The sequence below is a fragment of the Teleopsis dalmanni genome, chromosome X (genome assembly GCF_002237135.1).
Source record: "Teleopsis dalmanni isolate 2A chromosome X, ASM223713v2, whole genome shotgun sequence".
NCBI lineage: Eukaryota > Metazoa > Arthropoda > Insecta > Diptera > Diopsidae > Teleopsis > Teleopsis dalmanni.
Window position 1 is genome coordinate 17797994 of NC_051848.1, and position 20132 is coordinate 17818125.

The 20132-nt window shown below is 29.8% G+C and overlaps 1 protein-coding gene across 1 annotated transcript in view; it reads left to right on the plus strand.

Moving 5' to 3' along the window:
• The window catches only part of LOC119687454 (ATP-binding cassette sub-family G member 1), a 29753-nt gene that overhangs the window by 2640 nt on the left and 6981 nt on the right, over positions 1–20132 (plus strand). The window contains exons 2-3 of the mRNA XM_038101776.1: positions 12107–12224; positions 19046–19235. Of these exons, the coding sequence (XP_037957704.1) occupies positions 12107–12224; positions 19046–19235 (308 nt within the window). The remainder of the gene's footprint in view (positions 1–12106; positions 12225–19045; positions 19236–20132) is intronic.

Sequence of the window (20132 nt, forward strand, 5' to 3'; positions counted from 1 at the left end):
GTTACTGCATACAATATATTTGATTGAACTAGTCGCCAGTAATAATCGCTGAATTTTGATCAGAAAGAAGAAAGCTCTAAATTCTAAAACCGTATTCTATTAGTACCATATTATTCAGATACATCAGGCAATATATCAAAAATAAACTTAACAAATATTTTCCTAAAGATTCAAACAATTTATTATTTGAGTAGTAAATATCAACAACAGTCGTAGTTAGTTAATAAGTAACTATTAGTTAATTGAATTCGTTATAAAACTTAATAAAAGTACACAGACTGACTTTAATAACTTCAATTTAAAAAATATACTAGAGGAATTTTTATAATATTCAATAAATTTACTGATATATTTAATTATATCAAATGCTTGATTTCTCTGAAAGTAAATTTAAATAATAATCATTTTTCCATTTCTTTTTTGGCGGCATAAAGTGCTACGTACTTACGCAAATATCGACTAGTAATGAATTTTAATGAAAAAATTCCTCTACAATTTATGAATTATTCATATAAAATTTTTTTTTTTAATTCGTTAGAATTAAAAACTTATGTTGATTGTTGCGTAACAAAAAATATAAATTTATTATATTATTTTCATTTCTAGTAATTTTAGTTAATACAATTAACTCGACGCAATCTCGAAGATATCTTAAAAAATATACACTCGTAATATCTGATATCTGATATCTGAATCAGATATCTGATTAGAACGAAAAAGAACTAAACTACTAGTTTAAAATTTTTTTTACTCTTATATATAATTAATATAATTAGAAATATATTATTATTATATGTGTGAAAGTTAACAATTTATATTTATAGATCTGAAGTTACAGATCCGAGTAAATTTTAAATTATACTTTATAGGTCAGGTATTGAATAACTTAAAAATAATATTGAAGAGCTAAAGTCAAGAACTTGAAAAACTAATTGTAATTATAGACTATAATCTATTTTAGATGTGGATTATACAATTTAGTTTCCTATAGAAATATACAAACTTAGACAACTAATAGGCGAATTAATTGAGTACTTCCATATGGATTTAATTTTTTTCGCTGGGACAGTTTCTATTTATAGACTACAAACAGGTTTTCGGCAAGTTATAAGGTCAGAAATTGTAGAAGCGCTGCAATTGAGAGAAATCCTAACAAAATTAATCTGACTGGTATATATGATGTTAAATGGCTCATCATGGAAACTGTTTACGGATATTTCTCTAAACATATCTTAATAAATTCAAGCTTCAAGCAATGTGTGGACTAGAGAGATCGAAAATCGTTGTATCGAAAATCAACATCGGGACAAAACAAACTCAGAAATTATCAAAGCCCGACTTGAAATTGTAATGATGTGTGTGTGGATCAAGGCAGGCAGAGACATATTTCAAGAACATTAAAATTGAAGGGAATAATTATAAAGATATTATTAAATCAAATTATTAATAAATTTGTTTTTATTTTTATTTGATTCTTTACAAATAAATACTCTTAGTGAAGTAATGATTTTACTGCTAAATATTCAAGAACTGCATATACCTATATCGTATAATTATGGTTGTATAGAAATATTTAATTAGAACTGTTTATATATATATGTACATATATTAAACGATATATTCTTATTATATTTTTATATGTTCTATTTAAATATATAATAATCACTTTTGCATTAAATACTGATATTTATGAATATTTATGAAAAGTGTAATTAAAGGTGATTTAGTCTTATAATATTAATTTACATCAATATATTTACGTAATTAAGTTAATTGAACTTAATTAACTTCATTTGCTAAACAACAGTAATTTCAAATAATTTGTGAGTAAATCTTTTCCTGAAAGCAGTCAAATTATGAAGTGCACTGTGTCATTATCGAAAAGCACTTGGAAATTACTATATGAGATAAAATTTAATATATTATATATTACTTTATTATAAATTACTTTTTTTAAAGCTTTTATAAAATTTGTTGATAGTTCTTAACATAGTTAAACCCGTTTCTTACATATTGTAATAACCCGATTCCACTTATCATAATACAGAGTGATTCAATTAAATTTATTAAAACATGAAACAATATTTATACATATGATTAAAGACATCTACGAAAATCACGGCATTCGAATGACTACAAGATATGTAGCACCACTATTTGTGATCATTTGCGTTGCCATCAGGCCCCACGTCAAAGTTACCACCTAAAGCAAGTCCATTTGACTTGTCAGTATAGGGTACTTCGCAGGCCAGTTTCTGCCGAGATATTGATGCACTCGAAGAAAAAGGTTCCACAGGTTCACATTCATATAATATATGACTAATTCTTCAACCGATTTACAGGTAGAGTTTGTGTCTAAGACAGCCATATTGAAAATTCTGAGTTTTAAAAATTGATTTGTGTTTCGGTGGCTCTTCTCGTAATACTCCCAGTACTATGCAAAGCTTTTAATAAATACTTAACTATATTAAAAGTAAAATATTTAATTGCGGAACGTATTTTGTGCCCTAGTAAATGACGAAACAAAGAGTATTACATTTCAGAGTAAGCACCTATATACTCGGTACGTGACATTATACTTAACAATAATCCGCGAGTAATGAGTCAAGATATCTGCTCTTTTGTAAATTCTTTATATATTGCTTTTCAGTAAAAGTAATTTCATTAAGGAACAAAAAGAAAATGTCAAAACAGAAATGAAAATTCAAAGCTCAGTATTTATTATATTAAATTTACATTTTTAGTGTATTGGCATTTGTGGTCTAGAACAAAGAAAGGTGTGTCCCACCTAAGGTTGTTGCTCCAGGTACTTTGTTGCGTACAAAGTACACACCACCTCAGCGAAAGAAGGTGTGACCCAATTTATTATGTAAAGAAGTATCCTGTGACGGCTTAATGAAAATATGTATACAGGGTGTTTTCTAAAAATCAGCTAGTATAAATACTTGAGATGATTTCTTGGGTCAGGACGCGATAAATAAATCTTATGGTGGTTGGCTCAATTTCAATTATAAGATATAGGTTTGTTTATAAGCATCCTATGAAGTATTAATTGTTAGCGTCTTCTATTTGAACTAATACTCTCAAATTAATTAGGGCATGTAGCATATGATACGAATTTTAATTTAATAATATATTTTTAATTGAACCTTGTGTTATCATAAATATCTTACCAATCGCATGAAGTTTTTGACTATGTACGTGTACATAATAATTTTTGGGCATGCACATATACGTGATCTTGTGACGTCATTGTTACTGATATTATAATAATATATTATTTACATTTAAATTGTGTGCCGTCTATTTTATATAATGATGTATTATAAATCTAAATTAATCTTGTCTGAACTAACAAAAGTCAACAAATTGCGATTCATTTGTGGTCCTTAAAAGTTGATAAGTTCTGCTCTCTAGGTATGAAGAAGCCTCTACATTTATCATTATCTTTCTTCTAGGATGTTGCGAATGTTATGAAGTATGACGGGGAACTTCAATATAGTAACCATTAGTGTCTAATAATGTTAGTGTTTATTCGCATACTTTAAGTTAAATGTGGAAGAGTTTTTAGTCTATTTTGAACGGATTCAGTTGAACCAATTAAATTTCTATCTAACTGTAATTAGTAAATTGCTCTATAAAGAATGAAAATTATCTTAAAATTGCAGTTCAAGCTCTTGACTTTATTAGACATTTTTTATGTCTTAAATTGATTTGAGTTCACAAAACATATAAAACGAGCTAAAACTCGATTCAGTTTATTATGTTAATTCAAACCTTTCAAAAGATCTTTAAAATTCCTGAAATTCTTTGTTAGTTTATTCTGCATTTTTATTTGTAAACATTTGAGGAAAACACAAAACACAAAAGCAATGGAGAATTCGTCGATGATGGATTTATTAGGCAAATGAGTATCGATTAAATACTTGGCATGTTTCTGTTAAATATTTACATCAGCATTCAGAAAACTCTAGTTCGAAGTAGCCAGATGCTTAAAATAATTATACGCAAAGTTAAAATCATACAAATATACTGATAAAAATGTCTAAATATAGATCTGATAAAAATGTCTAAATATAGATCTGTTGCATATAAGAATTTTCATCCATATATTATTTTTAATGGGTAGCATGTAAAGATGAAGTATTTGTAATTGGAAGAGTGAAGATCAGATCTCTCATTGATCCTTTCTGTCATTCAATCTGTTTATTTGTAGATAGAAGAACATACAAATAAATGCACGTGTAATGAATGTATAAATGTATAGATATAAATGCTGATAAATATATAAGTTCTGATAAATATGTTAAAATTTGCAACAAGTTCTGCATGATCACTGATCGTTATTCCAAAAAATTGCAGACCTTGAAGGCTATATTTGTAGATTTTTAAACACGAGCTTAGCTGTCGGCACGTACATTTGGTATCTTAAGTGTAGCATGAAAATTGTTGACTATGAATGCGTTAAAGATGATTTCTTAAGAAACAAGTTTTCTTTGAACCACATTTCTTTATGTGGTGTGTGTAATTACTTCTAGTTTGTTACATATTTCATAGTTGCTTTTTCATAGTCACATAGCGAAATGAAACCCTGTTTTTTTTGTGGTGTATAAAATGATCAATAATATTTGTTATATTACACAGAAAGAAACAACCTATTAATGAGCACGAGTGCGTTTTTATGATTGTCTCTCTTCAGTACCTGAAACTGTATATTATGTATACGCACCTATCCGTATACATATACATGTATACATGTTAAACCTGTCCAGGTGATACGAGTGATGTAATACAAAAGATATATAGAAAAAAGTTACTTAACTCTGGTCATTGAAAATTAATTATATATTAAAAACTATACATGTAAAACTCCAACATAATCTCTTAAAATTCTCAATTGCTTAGCATATAGACCGTAGTATACAACATATATGTTATACTACATACACCTATGAAGTCTATTTAAAACCTTAAAAAAAAAATTTTTAAGAAGAGTTCCTGCAGCTAACTAAGATTTTCTAGAATGTAATTATTTTCATATGTTTGCATCGGCTTTTTCGATGCACCCTACTATGTAATATGGTAGAATGTGTCTAAGGCATATGGTAGAAATATATAGTGATATATAATGTAAAACTGATTTGTTAACTTTCTTTTAACTTTGTGAGCATTATATAAAAAGGAACCCGTTTCTATTCGCTGTTTCGACTCGCACTTACCGAAATATTTATAGCCTTATGTATGATTTTAATATTTGTGCTGAAGTATATATAGTAGCATTGAAAATAGGTTATAAAGGTCTAAAAGATTTAAAACCGTATACCATAAATTATAACTGAAATAGCTTTGTTTGCATACCAACTGTCTCGGTTCACTAAATGTGTGCAGTGAGAAGATAAATTACCATTTTCAACCATTTTAATTTGCTCTGAACAACAGTTTATATATGCATACAATGTAATATTAATAAAAAAAATGCTAAATTAAAATTGTTAAAACATCATATAAACTTGAAATTGGATTTTTAAAATATGCGTAATTTTACTCTTTTTTCTTTTCTAGTAGAAAAAAGTAATCACAATCAAACGACCAATCTGTATTATAATCTATATAATAGTTTTTTAATTAAAGGAAGTCTTTACACATTATCTTAAAATGATAACAATAAGTATATATATATATATACAATCCCACCCAAATAACAGAATTTTAATTCGTTATTCGTTTTAACATAATAAAACTAACTTTAGAAATGTAAAATGTTTTTTAATTCAGTATTTATTATTTACTCAACAAGATTAAATTTTATAATTCAAAGTATTAGGAATTAAATAAGCAAAACACTCAGAAAATAATCAATCAATAAATATTGATATTGTCGCATTTAAAATAGGCCCGGCCCCACTGAACGCTAAACAACATACCATCCTAAAGCAACTCGAAATACACAGTTCGGTTTTGGGCTTACTTTCGCTTCGTCCCCTATTCAATACACCACTCATTGTCCACTTCACAGCGGTAGGAATCGGAATTTTTCAAGATAGGTTTAACTCGTTACGATTCTCAAATTGTAGTTTTATTTATCAGATTTTGTTCTCTGAGATTATATAGAACCCAAATATTCTTTTACGGCTCACATAGAGAACTTTTTCAAGAGGTGTGATATTTCAAATTGAAATATAAAAAACACAATTGGAGTAAACAAGTAATCAAATGTATTTTTATTCAATAAATAATTTTATGGCATTATTGAGAAATAATAGTAGTAGTAATACAGCAAACACCTTTCCATTATTTTACGAACATTGAAGACCGTGACACAAATTTCCGCACATACTGTTCGCTTTCAAGGATTCAATAGTTGATTTAAATTCTTTCACAGTAAATGCTATACCGGGTGGAATTCCTCTCAACCATAGAGCTCTACTTTTAGAGACATAACAGCCATTCGCCCTCATATGGAAAAATAAATCGTTGTTCATGGCTCTGTTATGAATGCTATTACCAATGATATATTGAGTCTATTTTATTCTAGGACACATATTGAGATTAAAAAGTTTACAAAGTCAATAACAATCCGATGTTAAATTAGCAACAGTGATAACGAAAAAAAAGAATCAGTACGCGACTAGCCCTATCAATCCGTGCTTCGTGAAGTATTCGTTCTGAAGTAAACCACCAACGGCTACAGAGTTTGTTTTAAATACATCTGTACTACCACTACCTGTTTTTTTTTTAACTTATATATCTTGGTTTTTTATTCAATTTTCCAATCTTGAATAACCTGGTTTTTTTTTTTCAAATAAACCGGATTTTTATAATATTTTATATAATCAATTTATTTTAAGAAGAGCGATACAGAAATCTTCAACAACTGAAGCCATGACTCATCACTACGAGTCCATTTCTAAAATCCGAAATCCGGCTTCTAAAAGTTGAATAATCGATCATCCACAAATATAAATATATACATACGTACTAGTAATTTATGTAGGCTACTCGGACGTAAGCCTTTGTAGGAATATTTGCCAAACAGTGAGTGATGAAATGATATTATTAGTTGACAGCTTCATTATCTGTTACTTGATTGTCGTCCCATATGTGGATTCTTTAAATATGTGTACATGAAAATGTTACCTTCTATGATGTTAGTAATCTTTTCTATAAAATTCGTTAGTATGGATACAAATATTGAGTGTATGATTTTGTTGTTGTTAATGTGGTAATATAGTAATATAGGTTGTTCGAATATTTGCGGAAGTTAATATTTAGACGTGAACAGTGGTAGCGTGTTATCGATGAGACTATAATTGAAGAAACAAGTTAATAGAGGGACATTAGGAGAAATTACGAATATGAGTAATATGTGATTGTTATATGAGTTTCTCATATTGTTATTCCATTGAAAGACCTGGTAATTTTTCCCCATTTAATGGAAGAAATTTTTCCACATCTGCTGCTTTACTCACGTTTTATTGGTCTTTCAATGCTACGACAACTTCGTTGTGTGACCATCGTCAGGTGGTTGTTGTTCCACCTATTAATGAGTCTGAGTTTGCACTATTAAGTCGAATCGAATCGAATCGAATCGTATCGTATCATACAGTCAGTCGGTACGATTTCATTTCCTATTTAATTAAACCATTTACATTTTGTTCAACAAACTAACAGACAAAATCGTGAACGTGTACGGAATTCGAAATAAGTTTTTAAACGATTTGCCAAAATAGCGAGTTGGATTGGCCTTCATTGGGACGGACTCTCCACATGTGATGTGATGTTTACCCGGTACTCACTCGCTGCGTCTTGACTTAACAAGTATTAACGAAAAAATTCTAAAAGACTGTTTAATACTATTAAATGTTTTAGTTTCGCGCTTTTATTATTTTTTTCTAGTTTTTCTGTATTTTCTGTATTTTCAGTCAGTATTTTAATTAATTAAAATTAAATTAGTTGAAGTTATGCAGAAATTTAGCAAATCAGAAGCAAATTTATGCAAAATGAATAACAAAATTTGTGCATATTTTTCAAAATTGCTAAGTGTTATCGCCTGTCTTGGCGGTAAAAAATTTCTTCGCTATTAAGATTGTTTTCGGTATCTTGGCAATAGGCAAAACAAAAATTTGAAAGCCTCGTACCGGCTTTTTGGCGTGTTGGTCTGGTCTGTTGAGTTGCTGATTTGTTTGCTTACATTTTAGTGTTTTATTTATTTATTTGCTACTTTTGATCACTCACTCGGAGGTGCTATTATTATCTTATTTATTTAATTTTTTTATTATTTAATTTCAAGTCGTTATTCGTCGCTATTCATTATTGGAATTTAAGTAGTTTCGCTTCCGCAACATTCATGACGTGATATTTTGACTAATTTTCTCACAAAGTTATTTCAATTCTCGACCGATTGTGTCAATAAATTGTTATAGTTTTTTTTTCTCAGATCAATTATGGTAAATAAAAGTACTTGTGTTAAAGTTTATTTGTCTGGGTATTACAAAGAGAACATTCGACTTGGTGTATTTAAAATATTATATAATATTTAAGATAAGTTCAATAAGTAAATGATTGCTAGAACTTTCCTGGATCATATCGGGATAATGTATCACACAATAACCACAATTTCACAATTTACGAACAAATGAGACCATCCGAGAGAGCGTAACATCCCTGTCGAAATTTGAAAATGCTACACAGAAATGACACGTACATTTGATTTCAAGTAAAATTTGTGTTGATGTGCGAATCAGCTGTTTTGATTGTTTATTTGCACAGCACTGGACCAGATTTTACACAAAGCTGTTCCTTGAAAATCTGTGTAAAAAGCGTAATTTGGCACTTTATTTGTGTTACGCTCTCAGTTTGTACCTAACTTGTGTTTTACTTGAGTTTTATGACGAGTAGCTCGTGGAACAGACCTAATATTGCCAAAGAAAACAACTACAGAAGATTATGTTTTTGATCAGACCAGACCGTGTCACCCATAGTTTGAATTCGAGTTACGCAAACATCGTAATACCCGAATACTTTAAATCATTAGTTTTTATTTTGTAGTTTTATTATGAACATTTTTTCGTTACTGTTCGCGCTATTGATCAGTAGAAAAATTACCAAATTCTTGACTGAACTAAAATAATCTGTAACACCACCTTAACACGTCAAACAACTTCTCATATTTCGATTGCAAAATTTGATATATTTATTGCGCCATTAACTTCGCTTACAATTAAGTAAATTAGTTAATAATTGCCATTGTAATTTAAACAGTTTAGCTATAATTACTAATGACAATTTTTAATTTGTTTAAAATTTTTTTTATACCATAAATGTACTCTATACGTACTCTACTCTATTCTGGCATCGGCGAGCAATTGTTCTTTTCCTCGAATTTTTTCAATATACATACATATGTGTATTAGTACTTAATAGCATTACCGACCGATCAATTTGTAGTCTTCCTTATCAATTTAACCTTTTTCAAGGTTTTTGTACATTAACTGTCCTTCAAACTTTGTTGCGCCTCCACTACGTGCTATTTTATTGGGGTCCGATCATCGATGATCACAACAAAATATCGGTGACCGATTTCAAAAAATCTGATTGAACTCATATATTTTATATGCATTATATATATTATGTATATTTAAACGTGATTAGTAATTTAAGTTTCTCAACCCAATAAGTATTTGTTACTATCAGCAATGGAAGTGGATCTGTAAATGTGTTTATAATGCTCGGTAAGCATTAATTCGGTTTTTTCTGATTTTTTTTTTTTAATGTAAACTGTTGAATTTTATTTTTTTGTGAACTTATTTTGGAGGTGCTTCAGTTTTGTTTGGACTGCTGTCGTGCAATCAAAAGGGCGTTGACCAACCAGTCCACAAGTTTATGTGTCAAAGTACTTCAGTCAGTCTTGATGCATTTCATTTTTGTTGACGAACGATAAGTTCGATTGCACTGCTTTTTATATATGCATTATTAACAAAAATGGTTACATAAAATTTAATTTATTATCTTTTCATAATAAATATAATTTATTTTACAATTTATACTCATAAGAATGCAGAGTGCAGCAACTTCCTTTTTAGTTTTTTGAATAATTGTCGTGCTTTATAACATTAATCACCAATTAAATTAATTATTAATATAAGAAAAATTAGGAAATTTGAACTTTTATTCAAATAATAATAAAAAAAGTGATGATAATTTTATTTTCTAAGTACCATATAAATTATCATTAGTTAAAAATGTTTGTTTGATGCACTTCACTATAAAGTAGTATATGGTATATAAGTAATATATGTATGTATCTCTCTCTATAAACACATTTTTATAAGATATACTAAAATTAATTTTAAATTTTGTTTATTTTTGAACTCAATTATTTGAACAATTATTTTTTGCAATAAAAAAATGTTAAATCTCAAAATATCAAAAAAAAATTGATGAAGTTTCAGGTTTGTGTTTACACAAAATAAATGTCAGCATGATTTTATAATTTTTTTCTGTCCAAAGTTAGTAAACAAATTAAAATTAATTAAATTTAACAAGCGACTATAATTTTCTTGAAACACGAAAGTTAAAAAGAATTTAAAAAATAAAAAAAAATGTTTTCTTGTTTAAGATAGAATTATTTGACACTTTTTGTGAAATGTCACAACAACAAAAGGCATTAAAAATATTTTAATTCGTTATTTTCGTCTACGATTATCTAGTTCTTAAATTTGGTCAAACTTTTTAAACATAACACATTCCATATATGTATATTCATGTACTAATAATCTAAGACTCAAAGTTATAAATTTTCTATGGCATTAGTAATATTTGGTACTTTGCTATATTCAAATCATTTAGTTACATTCTTTGTGACTGCCCAACCTTGATCTGGACCAGGAGGAGTTCACTGGATCGAGAACTACTCTTCCGTTCTGACAGCTGACATTCCGGCTTTCATTCGGAAGGCGAGAAGTCTTCTGTTTGGTTATGGTTTTTTGCAGCAAAATATCAAACATGGTCGCAGTGCTGCTCTTTATTCCTATTCCTATATTCAAATCAAACGATCTTTAACGAGTTGAAGATACGAGTATTAATATTAAACCTTTAAAAGTACTTTGAATTTGATATAAAAAAAGATACTGACTCTATCTACCAAAGATATTTCATTGTCCTTTGTTGTTGTGTTGTTGTCCTTTGATTAACTAGTTGCCTAGCAAGTATGATTTCTCACATGTTAGTATAAAGTTCTTGGCAATACAATATGTAAATTGTAGTACTGGATTAATTATTTATAAGCGGAATAAATGCACTTCACTACTCTTTTAAGCACTATTTATAAGAAGCATAAAATATATCATTAATCAGATCTACCTAAGAGGACCTAATTTCACTTATAGAATAGCCCGATAATGATTGCTAAGAACTCTCTTAAAAAAAAACACAGATGGAAGTTTCGAAAAAATTTAACGCCATTTTGAAATGGCCAAATCTATCATAAAACTCACACAAATATAATAAGATTGAATTTTCTTCGATTAAGTGCATTGAAGATACGTCAACGACTGTTAAGAACTTCATCGGGGGCTGACAAAACCAATATCTCCATGTTTGAGACATTAATTGCAAAACTAGACTTATAAAAATCTCCTGTACATATCTGACTTACTTCGGTCACATAACAAGATGATCAGAAACTTTGGAACAACTAGTTCCAAAGTGACCAGTACTAGACAAAGTGACCAGTTGTACTATAGAAAACAAGAAAGATCAGATACTTGATAATCGGAATAATTGATACCTTTGTTTTTAAAAACGATGTACATAACAATATACTAAGATATGCAAAAATACACAAAGTATTATGCACATTTAGAATATATCATTTGTCTTGTCTTGTCATAAGACTGGAAAAAAAGTACTATATTTGAACCGTGAAACCAAACCATATTCTTGATTGTAAAATATTCCAAATATGTATATATAAATTTATGTAATATCTAATGACGTAACTTTATTTATGTATAACTACTACTTTTACATTTAAATTATTATTTTTTTTGTAACTCAAATCATTTATTATTTATTTTGTAATAAACAACCACGTTTTTATTTTTAGATGCCAAAGTTATACTGAAAGGAGTCAGTGGACGCCTACGGTCAGGTGAACTTACTGCCATCATGGGTCCTTCGGGTGCTGGTAAAAGTACATTGCTTAACATACTTTCCGGTTACAAGTAAGTTTTAAAAATTAAACTTTATTATTGAGTTCAAGCAAATATTATTTTTGATATATATATATATATATAAACTAATTTGACATTTCACACTATTTTACGTAACATACTTATTTGAGTCGGAGTGCTTTTTAGCTCAGACTTATTGAAAAACCAGAATCCTTCACATAACATTCACATTCGCCTTTATTTCTCCTATGTCCCAAAAAAATTTTTACTTCTCATGCTACTCCTATTTTACCCAATCACATCCTAATCCCCATATTCGTATTGCTTCGTATTCATATCTTATGCTATATAGATCTCCATGGTTTACAACAACAACACTATCTAATCCATAATCTATCTCCTCAAAATAATTCCCGTTAGCAAAAAATTGATTAATTTCAAACAATATTTAATATTCAAATAAAGTATGTTGAATATTTTTAGATGATCGTTTTGTGTCTTTAATTTTCTATATATGTTAAATTAAACAAGTCCATTGTCATTATCGACATTCGATTGAGATCAGAGTAAACTTCTAAGTATTGTTGTAATGTTTATTGTATATAATCATTGGAGAATTTGTGCAGCTCTTCCGGTGTTTCTATCTCGAAGCTAGCGAACACTATTAAAGTTTCGATAGAGCAAACCCAATTGGGCTCTTCGATAGAGGAAACCCAGTTTGCCTCTGTGTCGTTTTATTGTCCAATATTTTGTGAGAACTGATATCTATATCTGTTGGTTAAGAAAGAAATAATAGATTTGGATTATGTAGACCATGGTGCCCTTGAACTGACTACTGAATTAAGACTATGCTTGTTGGACTATCACAGAAAGTGATCATGTGTCAATCTGTCTCTGTGACTGAAAAGAACAGGAATTGATTTGAGAGATTCTGTCGTAAAGGTACAGGATTTCGCTAATTCAATATTTTGTCAAAATAGAGTTACCTTCGAACTATTGCTCAATAAGTTAATAATATCACCATATTCATGAACTGCTTTAAAATAGATTTAAACAACTAAATATTAGAATATAGACTTTCTTTTCCTGTGGGTTTATAACTTTAATGAGAGAGCATTGTATTATGAGGACCAATATATCAAAATAAATAAAAACAAATAACGGGTGAGGTAGGGCGAAAAATATAGAATATGCAAAGTTCGTTTAAATAAATATGCGAATGTAATGCAAAAATGGTTAAACCTTTACAGATGAGGGCCACTGTATATTTCAGTTTCCCAAAGAAATTGACATGTTTTTTAAAAGTATATGAGTTTTTTTCGTATTTGTACAAGATATCAGGTACCCAAATTATAATATTTCCTTTCACTGAAATTAATTGGTGAATATTCGTACTAAAGTCGATAATGGTTCAGCAGCGTTCGCTGATAACAAGTTTATTGGGTAATTACAAATACGCTTATGTATTTATCTTTAGATAATTAATTATTAACACAACAAAGTTCTAATAAAAGTAATTTACCATAAAAATTCGGAATTTCCCATGCTTTTGAAAACAGTAGATATTGATTAAGTCAGTCGGCTTTTTTCACAAATACTACTTGCAAGCCATAAACCTTTGCCCCTGTATTATGTTTTCATTTTATGTCTAGGCATAAATCATATACCTATATAAGAAGCTATACTCGTGTTCACATACAGCAAAATTTCACTTAATTATTTCAGCATAAATTGTTTCATTATATTTTAATGAAACAATAAACCCATTTCAGAGAAACCTTGTGTTCTATAAAAAGTATATATAAACGAACCAGTACATACAAAATGTAGTCATATCTTCCATGAGAACATTTTTTTATAGTGTGTAAGGCGCAAATATTTTTATTTGTTTTTAATTATTTTGTTGATAAGAAAACATTAACAAATGCACAATTATTAAAATAAAAGATTTATAAATCGGTTTATAAAAATGTCATACATTCTTGCAACCAAACAAGCAAAAAGCAATGGAACCAAAATGGGTGGAGGATGCAGATTAGCATAATCGCTCAGTTTTTCTAATAATTAAATAAATTATTTTTCTATTCTATGTAAAAATATATAATAGACATTTGATTTCACTTATTCAAGTACGCAACCTGCTTTACTCCCATTAATGAGATCAATTATGGGTCTAGTTAAGTCACAGAAGAAAATGCTTGGAACTGATAACAACACCTGTATAGTTTACTTATTTTTTCTTTTTTAGAGCAATTGAATTTCACTTTTAAGAACTGCATTTTTTTATTTAAAGTTTATTTGTATTAAACCCACGGAATATTATATTTATTTCGGGTGATGATCGTCACACACTATATAAAGTCTGTGTAGTCTTCCTCTATTCGCAAAAAAAAAAATAATTTTTAAAATACATAAGAACTGATCTTGGCCTGCAAAATATGGAATACCAAGAAGACAATCATGCAATTTTAAAAAAGGACGACCGAAACGGGTGTCTAACCATGAACTATGGTATAAAACTATTCAAAACATACAGTAAACGAAATGAAAGGAAATGGGGGTCGTTGACATGCTGTGACAGCCATATACGCAAACTGTTCTCTTATGGAACCCGTAGTGCTGGCAACAACAGGCTACACTCACCTTAATATAAGAAACAACTTTCGACGAAGACATGAAAACACCTGCATAAACCAGGAGTCAAAACTACTAAGCTGCAGGCGACAGAGTTATATTAAAAATATTATGAAAGCTCTATATTGTTGCAGTACTTTAAAATAACATTCACCTGTAATTTTGTCTCTTAGTCATTGTTGGTTGTTGTGTGTTGGTCTTGTGTGATGGTTTATAATCTTGCTAAAACGTCCACCCTTTCACTCATCAACATAGGTATATAGTTGCACATGAAATTGTAGTACTTCCAAAATTTTTTCGTGATAAAAAAAATGCCAATGGAAAACGATCACCGACCGTCAAGCGATGGCGCTGGACTTCTTTTGACCATACGAATGCCTATATTTCCGTTAATCATTATTTCAATGGTCTACGAATTAGTTAATTGTTCTCGTCAAAGAAGACTTACCTATTCAGCAGTTGACCGCAATAGTTCCTTAACTCCATTAAGCCTAGTTACTTTTTAACACTGATAAAGTCTGTCCTTTTTCAGACTTCCCAGACTGTATGTGAGGCTTCACTGTTTGATCTTTTTATATATCTTCATTTAGCCTAATCATTGTTTGACTAACTAGTTTCTTAAAGATCTGTATTTAAAGTACGCTTAATTAAATGGGTTAAACTAAGATTAAATATCTTCATAATGTCCAGTCATCGAAATAAAATAAATAATTTATGTAAATTGTCTTAGTTTGAAAGTCATTTTGACATTACTCATTACTGCCCGTATTTAAATTTCACATGTATGTACATGTAAATCACACTCACACTCTGTATAATATGCTCAGTATGTGTTACCATGTATTTTATATTTTAAGTTCTGTACTAAAATCCATTGAAAGTCAAACACCTATATAGGCACATACAAATGTATGTGCTCATTTCATTCTGTATCATAAGGTATTCTCGTAAGTTGTACATACACCTAGTATTTACTTGAAATTTGAACCCACCCAGTGTATTTGATTCGTGTTGCTTTAGTACAAAAGTAGAACTTCGTATCTGGAAATACGTATTTACTATATAATTGTAAATACTTAGATACGAGTGTGTTGTATATTTCATTTAATTGCATTAGTAATTTTCTTGTTATTTTATTTAGTGGACTTTAAACCTTTCCTTACTAATTATTCTTTGTTACTATAGATACTGTGCTACTCAGTATCTACACTGATAAAATTCGCTGTGTTGTTGCTGAGATACTTATATGTTAAGTTCATGATTCTAAATTAAAGTATTATTAGCAATCACTTTAAGTAGAACGTTTCTATAGAACTTGTTTAAAATGTTATTATAAAACTTTTGTTTTACGTTTCTGTATAGAAAGGTCGCTTCGTTTTCTAGATTTGAAATCTGCCTACTATCAATGCCTTAAATGAGTTTTAATTTATTTAAGTTCCTTATTATATAATAATAATATATAAATGTATAATATATATTATATATATATATTATTTGTTCAATATCATTTTTTCCAATTTTTTTCGATAATATTAGTTTGTTATTTTTTTCTAATAAAAATGAAATCAATTCTTAAAATTATGTTAAATACTAGCCAGGCCACTAATAAACTAGTGGTAAAAATGCGCCGATATTTATGATACATACATACAAATATGAAAATTCATCACCATCTACACTACAACCAGTATTGTCTTTTTCAGAAAGTCGTTCTACTGATCTCGATTGCAAGCCAATGTCATACAATTGGACATCCTTAGGCTCTGAGCATCTTAAACTACGATATTTCTCCAGTGCCGGTAAATTCTGCCTTGCTATCGTTTTTACCTGAATCACCCTTCTACATATATGAAGTCAACAATTCTCCATAGTTTTTATCCACACAAACGTGATTCAGAGGTCAGAGCGTGTTAAAACTATTGTCTTATGTAGCAATATCTTGAAAGTAATGATGTGGTTCTTTGATGTGAAAAGTTTTAATAGATTGACCAAAATTAGCGTTTCTAAAATGTTTCTTTCCCTGTGCTATTATTCATTTTGTCCCATATTTAAGGCGATTCTGTATACTTGATTGAAGCCTTCCGTCCATCCTGTCTTATCAAGATCTACGTTACGATTTTCTGTTTTTCTTTAAACACTTTATTCTTATCATTTCCTATATCTGATAATTGCTGTAATATATTTTAATATCTATAAGATAGACTGACGCCTTTCAACTTCAGTGTCATGTTATTTAAAAAACGTTAGATTTTCATTTAGAGTTCTATGGTAATGTTTATGAATACAACTGACTTTTTAATTGCACATTCCAGGTACTTCACATCTACTCGATCTCATCTGTATGAGACTACAGTTTGTCATTCGAAATTTTATTTTAAACACGTTCGATATTCAGACTCTTCAGTTAAGTACCGCTTAAACTTGTGATTTTGTATTTCTTTTTCTTTCTCCATTTCCCTTCTTTCGTCTTTCTCTCCCTCTCTCTTCCTTCTCTCTCTCCCTCTCTTACTTCTTCCTTCTCTCTCTCTCTCTTCTTCCTTCTCTCTCTCTCTTCTTCCTTCTCTCTCTCTCTTCTTCCTTCTCTCTCTCTTCTTCCTTCTCTCTCTCTCTTCTTCCTTCTCTCTCTCTCTTCTCTTCTCTCTCTCTCTCTTCTTCCTTCTCTCTCTCTCTTCTTCCTTCTCTCTCTCTCTTCTTCCTTCTCCCTCTCTCTTCTTCCTTCTCTCTCTCTCTTCTTCCTTCTCTCTCTCTCTTCTTCCTTCTCTCTCTCTCTCTCTCTTCTTCCTTCTCTCTCTCTCTCTCTCTCCTTCCTTCTCTCTCTCTCTCCTCCCTTCTCTCTCTCTCTTCTTCCTTCTCTCTCTCTCTCTTCTTCCTTCTCTCTCTCTCTCTCTTCTTCCTTCTCTCTCTCTCTCTCTTCTTCCTTCTCTCTCTCTCTCTTCTTCCTTCTCTCTCTCTCTTCTTCCTTCTCTCTCTCTTCTCTCTCTCTCTCTTCTTCCTTCTCTCTCTCTCTCTCTCTCTCTTCTCTTCTCTCTTCTTCTCTTTCTCTTTTTCTTCTTCTCTCGCTCCTTCTTATTTCGTTCTCTTTCTGTCCCTCTCTCACTCCTTCTGATGTCTCTCGATCCCTCATTAATAATTCGCACTTCAGACATATATTAGCTTGAAATTTTTGTCCCATTGTGTTTTACTTATTACTAGGAAATCATTTAGACTCAGAGTAAACATTAACATTAATATTTAAACATTAAGTAAATATTATTGAAAATAGCAGGAAGTTTATACTACGAATGGTAAACTCTTAATTTCTCATAAACTAGAGCATCTTATATGCCGTAATGATTCTGGTGTAGCGCAAAGCAATCGTGCTAAAAGCTTAAATTAAATTTTGAATTAAAATAAAACGCTTAAGACAACTTCGGGTAAAAAAAATTACTTAGAATTTAAATACAGAAAAACATCACCTTTAAAAAAACAATTTTATTGTAGAACGCATAATTTTTATTTATTTATTTTTTTTTCTGTTATTTTCAACTAAATTTTTTTAAATTCATACTTTTGTTAGATTGTTAGAAATATATTTTGTTATTATTCTTCAAGCACGAACGTACTTTAAAAATCTACTAAAAATAGTAAATGTAAGATATAGTGTTGAGTTGAATTCCGCTGCCTGCTCCAAAAATTTGCTCACCATGTTAATTTGATCTGTGCATGACCTTTCATGTAGCAGGTCGAAAGCCGACCTGCTACATATAGTACTATTTAAGGTCATAGCTTTACTCTCTAAGATAATCTTGTTGAATATTTTCATTATTATGAGCAGCCATCATATTCCTGTCCAATTATTGCAACTTTTTCTATCGCCCTTCTAAGGTAGCTTCATTATAATAGACTCTTTCCTACCAATTGGAAAACATTTAGAGTTCGTTCAAAATATTTCTTCCATACACTGCTTTGTTCCTCGTTTGCGGTTTTCACCACTCCATTTTCTTCTTCAACAGGGGAATTTCGAGCATTCCTTCAAGTCCCCTTTTTGAGCCGCTACCTGTGCTAAATGCCTAGGTTATTATAGTAGGTTTGTTTGTATCTTTTACCACTACATTTAATTTCTTTACTAAACCCTTCGTATTCATTATTTAACACAATTTTTTTTATAATATTTATAATAAATATTATTATAAATATGTTTTTAATACATCTTTACATTTTCATCAACATATACTTAAGAGTGTTATCTTATTTTTCAGAACATCGAGCATTGAAGGCGTCGTCACTATGAACGGCCACGAACGTAACTTGAGCGCATTCCGCAAATTGTCGGCGTACATTATGCAGGACAATCAGTTGCATGGTAACTTAACTGTCCAGGAAGCAATGACCGTGGCCACAAATTTGAAATTGAGCAAGAAATTTACCAAACCTGAGAAGAATTCAATGGTTAGTATTTGCCTAATATCCAATTAACAAATATTTGCTCGTGAACTAATTAAAGATATATGTAAACAGTAAGATAATGCACAAGAGAGGGAGAGAGAGAGAGAGTTACTTATTGTCTTTAATAATGAGTTTTTCCAATGTTTCTATGTATGGCTGTACAGACTATACATAAATTGTATTTAAGAATATACACTTTCTGATATTTTGTTGCGACCCACGGAAGCCTATGATTCAGGAAACATGCTTAGGTTAGAAATGGGTGTATTGGAGGGTAAAATAGAGTAGGAATGATATTTTATAACAATAACTATTGTGTTTGTTCTGAACCTCTTTTTTTCTCTCATTAAAATAATATTAAATTGCGATTTTGTAAGTAAATGTGTTTAAAACTGATATTCGTAATTATTATTATTTAATTTTTAATTAAAAAATATATAATTATTGTTTTCTTCAAATAATAAATTGAAATTCCAATTCCAATTGTTCTCTGTGAAATTGAGCATTTGCCTCACTTTAAAATCTACAATTCAAGCGAATTCTAATTACAAATCATTAGTTGGTGTTTATTTTATTTAAGTTTACTTTGTACTTATTTTTATTTTATCTGTATTCAGTTATGAACAATCTACATTCGGAAAAAAAATCATTCTGAAATAAAATTAATCATTATCATTAAATCTGCTGTTTAGTGGCGGCTTTTGTTGCTGTCAGATTGAAATTTCTTGTCATGCAAGGCTTAAGTGACCAGAGTCAGAGATAAACGCGACCGCTTCTGCTAAAGTACGTCTTCAGTCGGAAGCGTTTCTATTAGTTGTAAAACCGGTAAATCTCACAAATTCTGAGTTGTCTTCATATTTGAGACTGGTAGACTGACAGTACGTAATCTTAGTTGGCGCG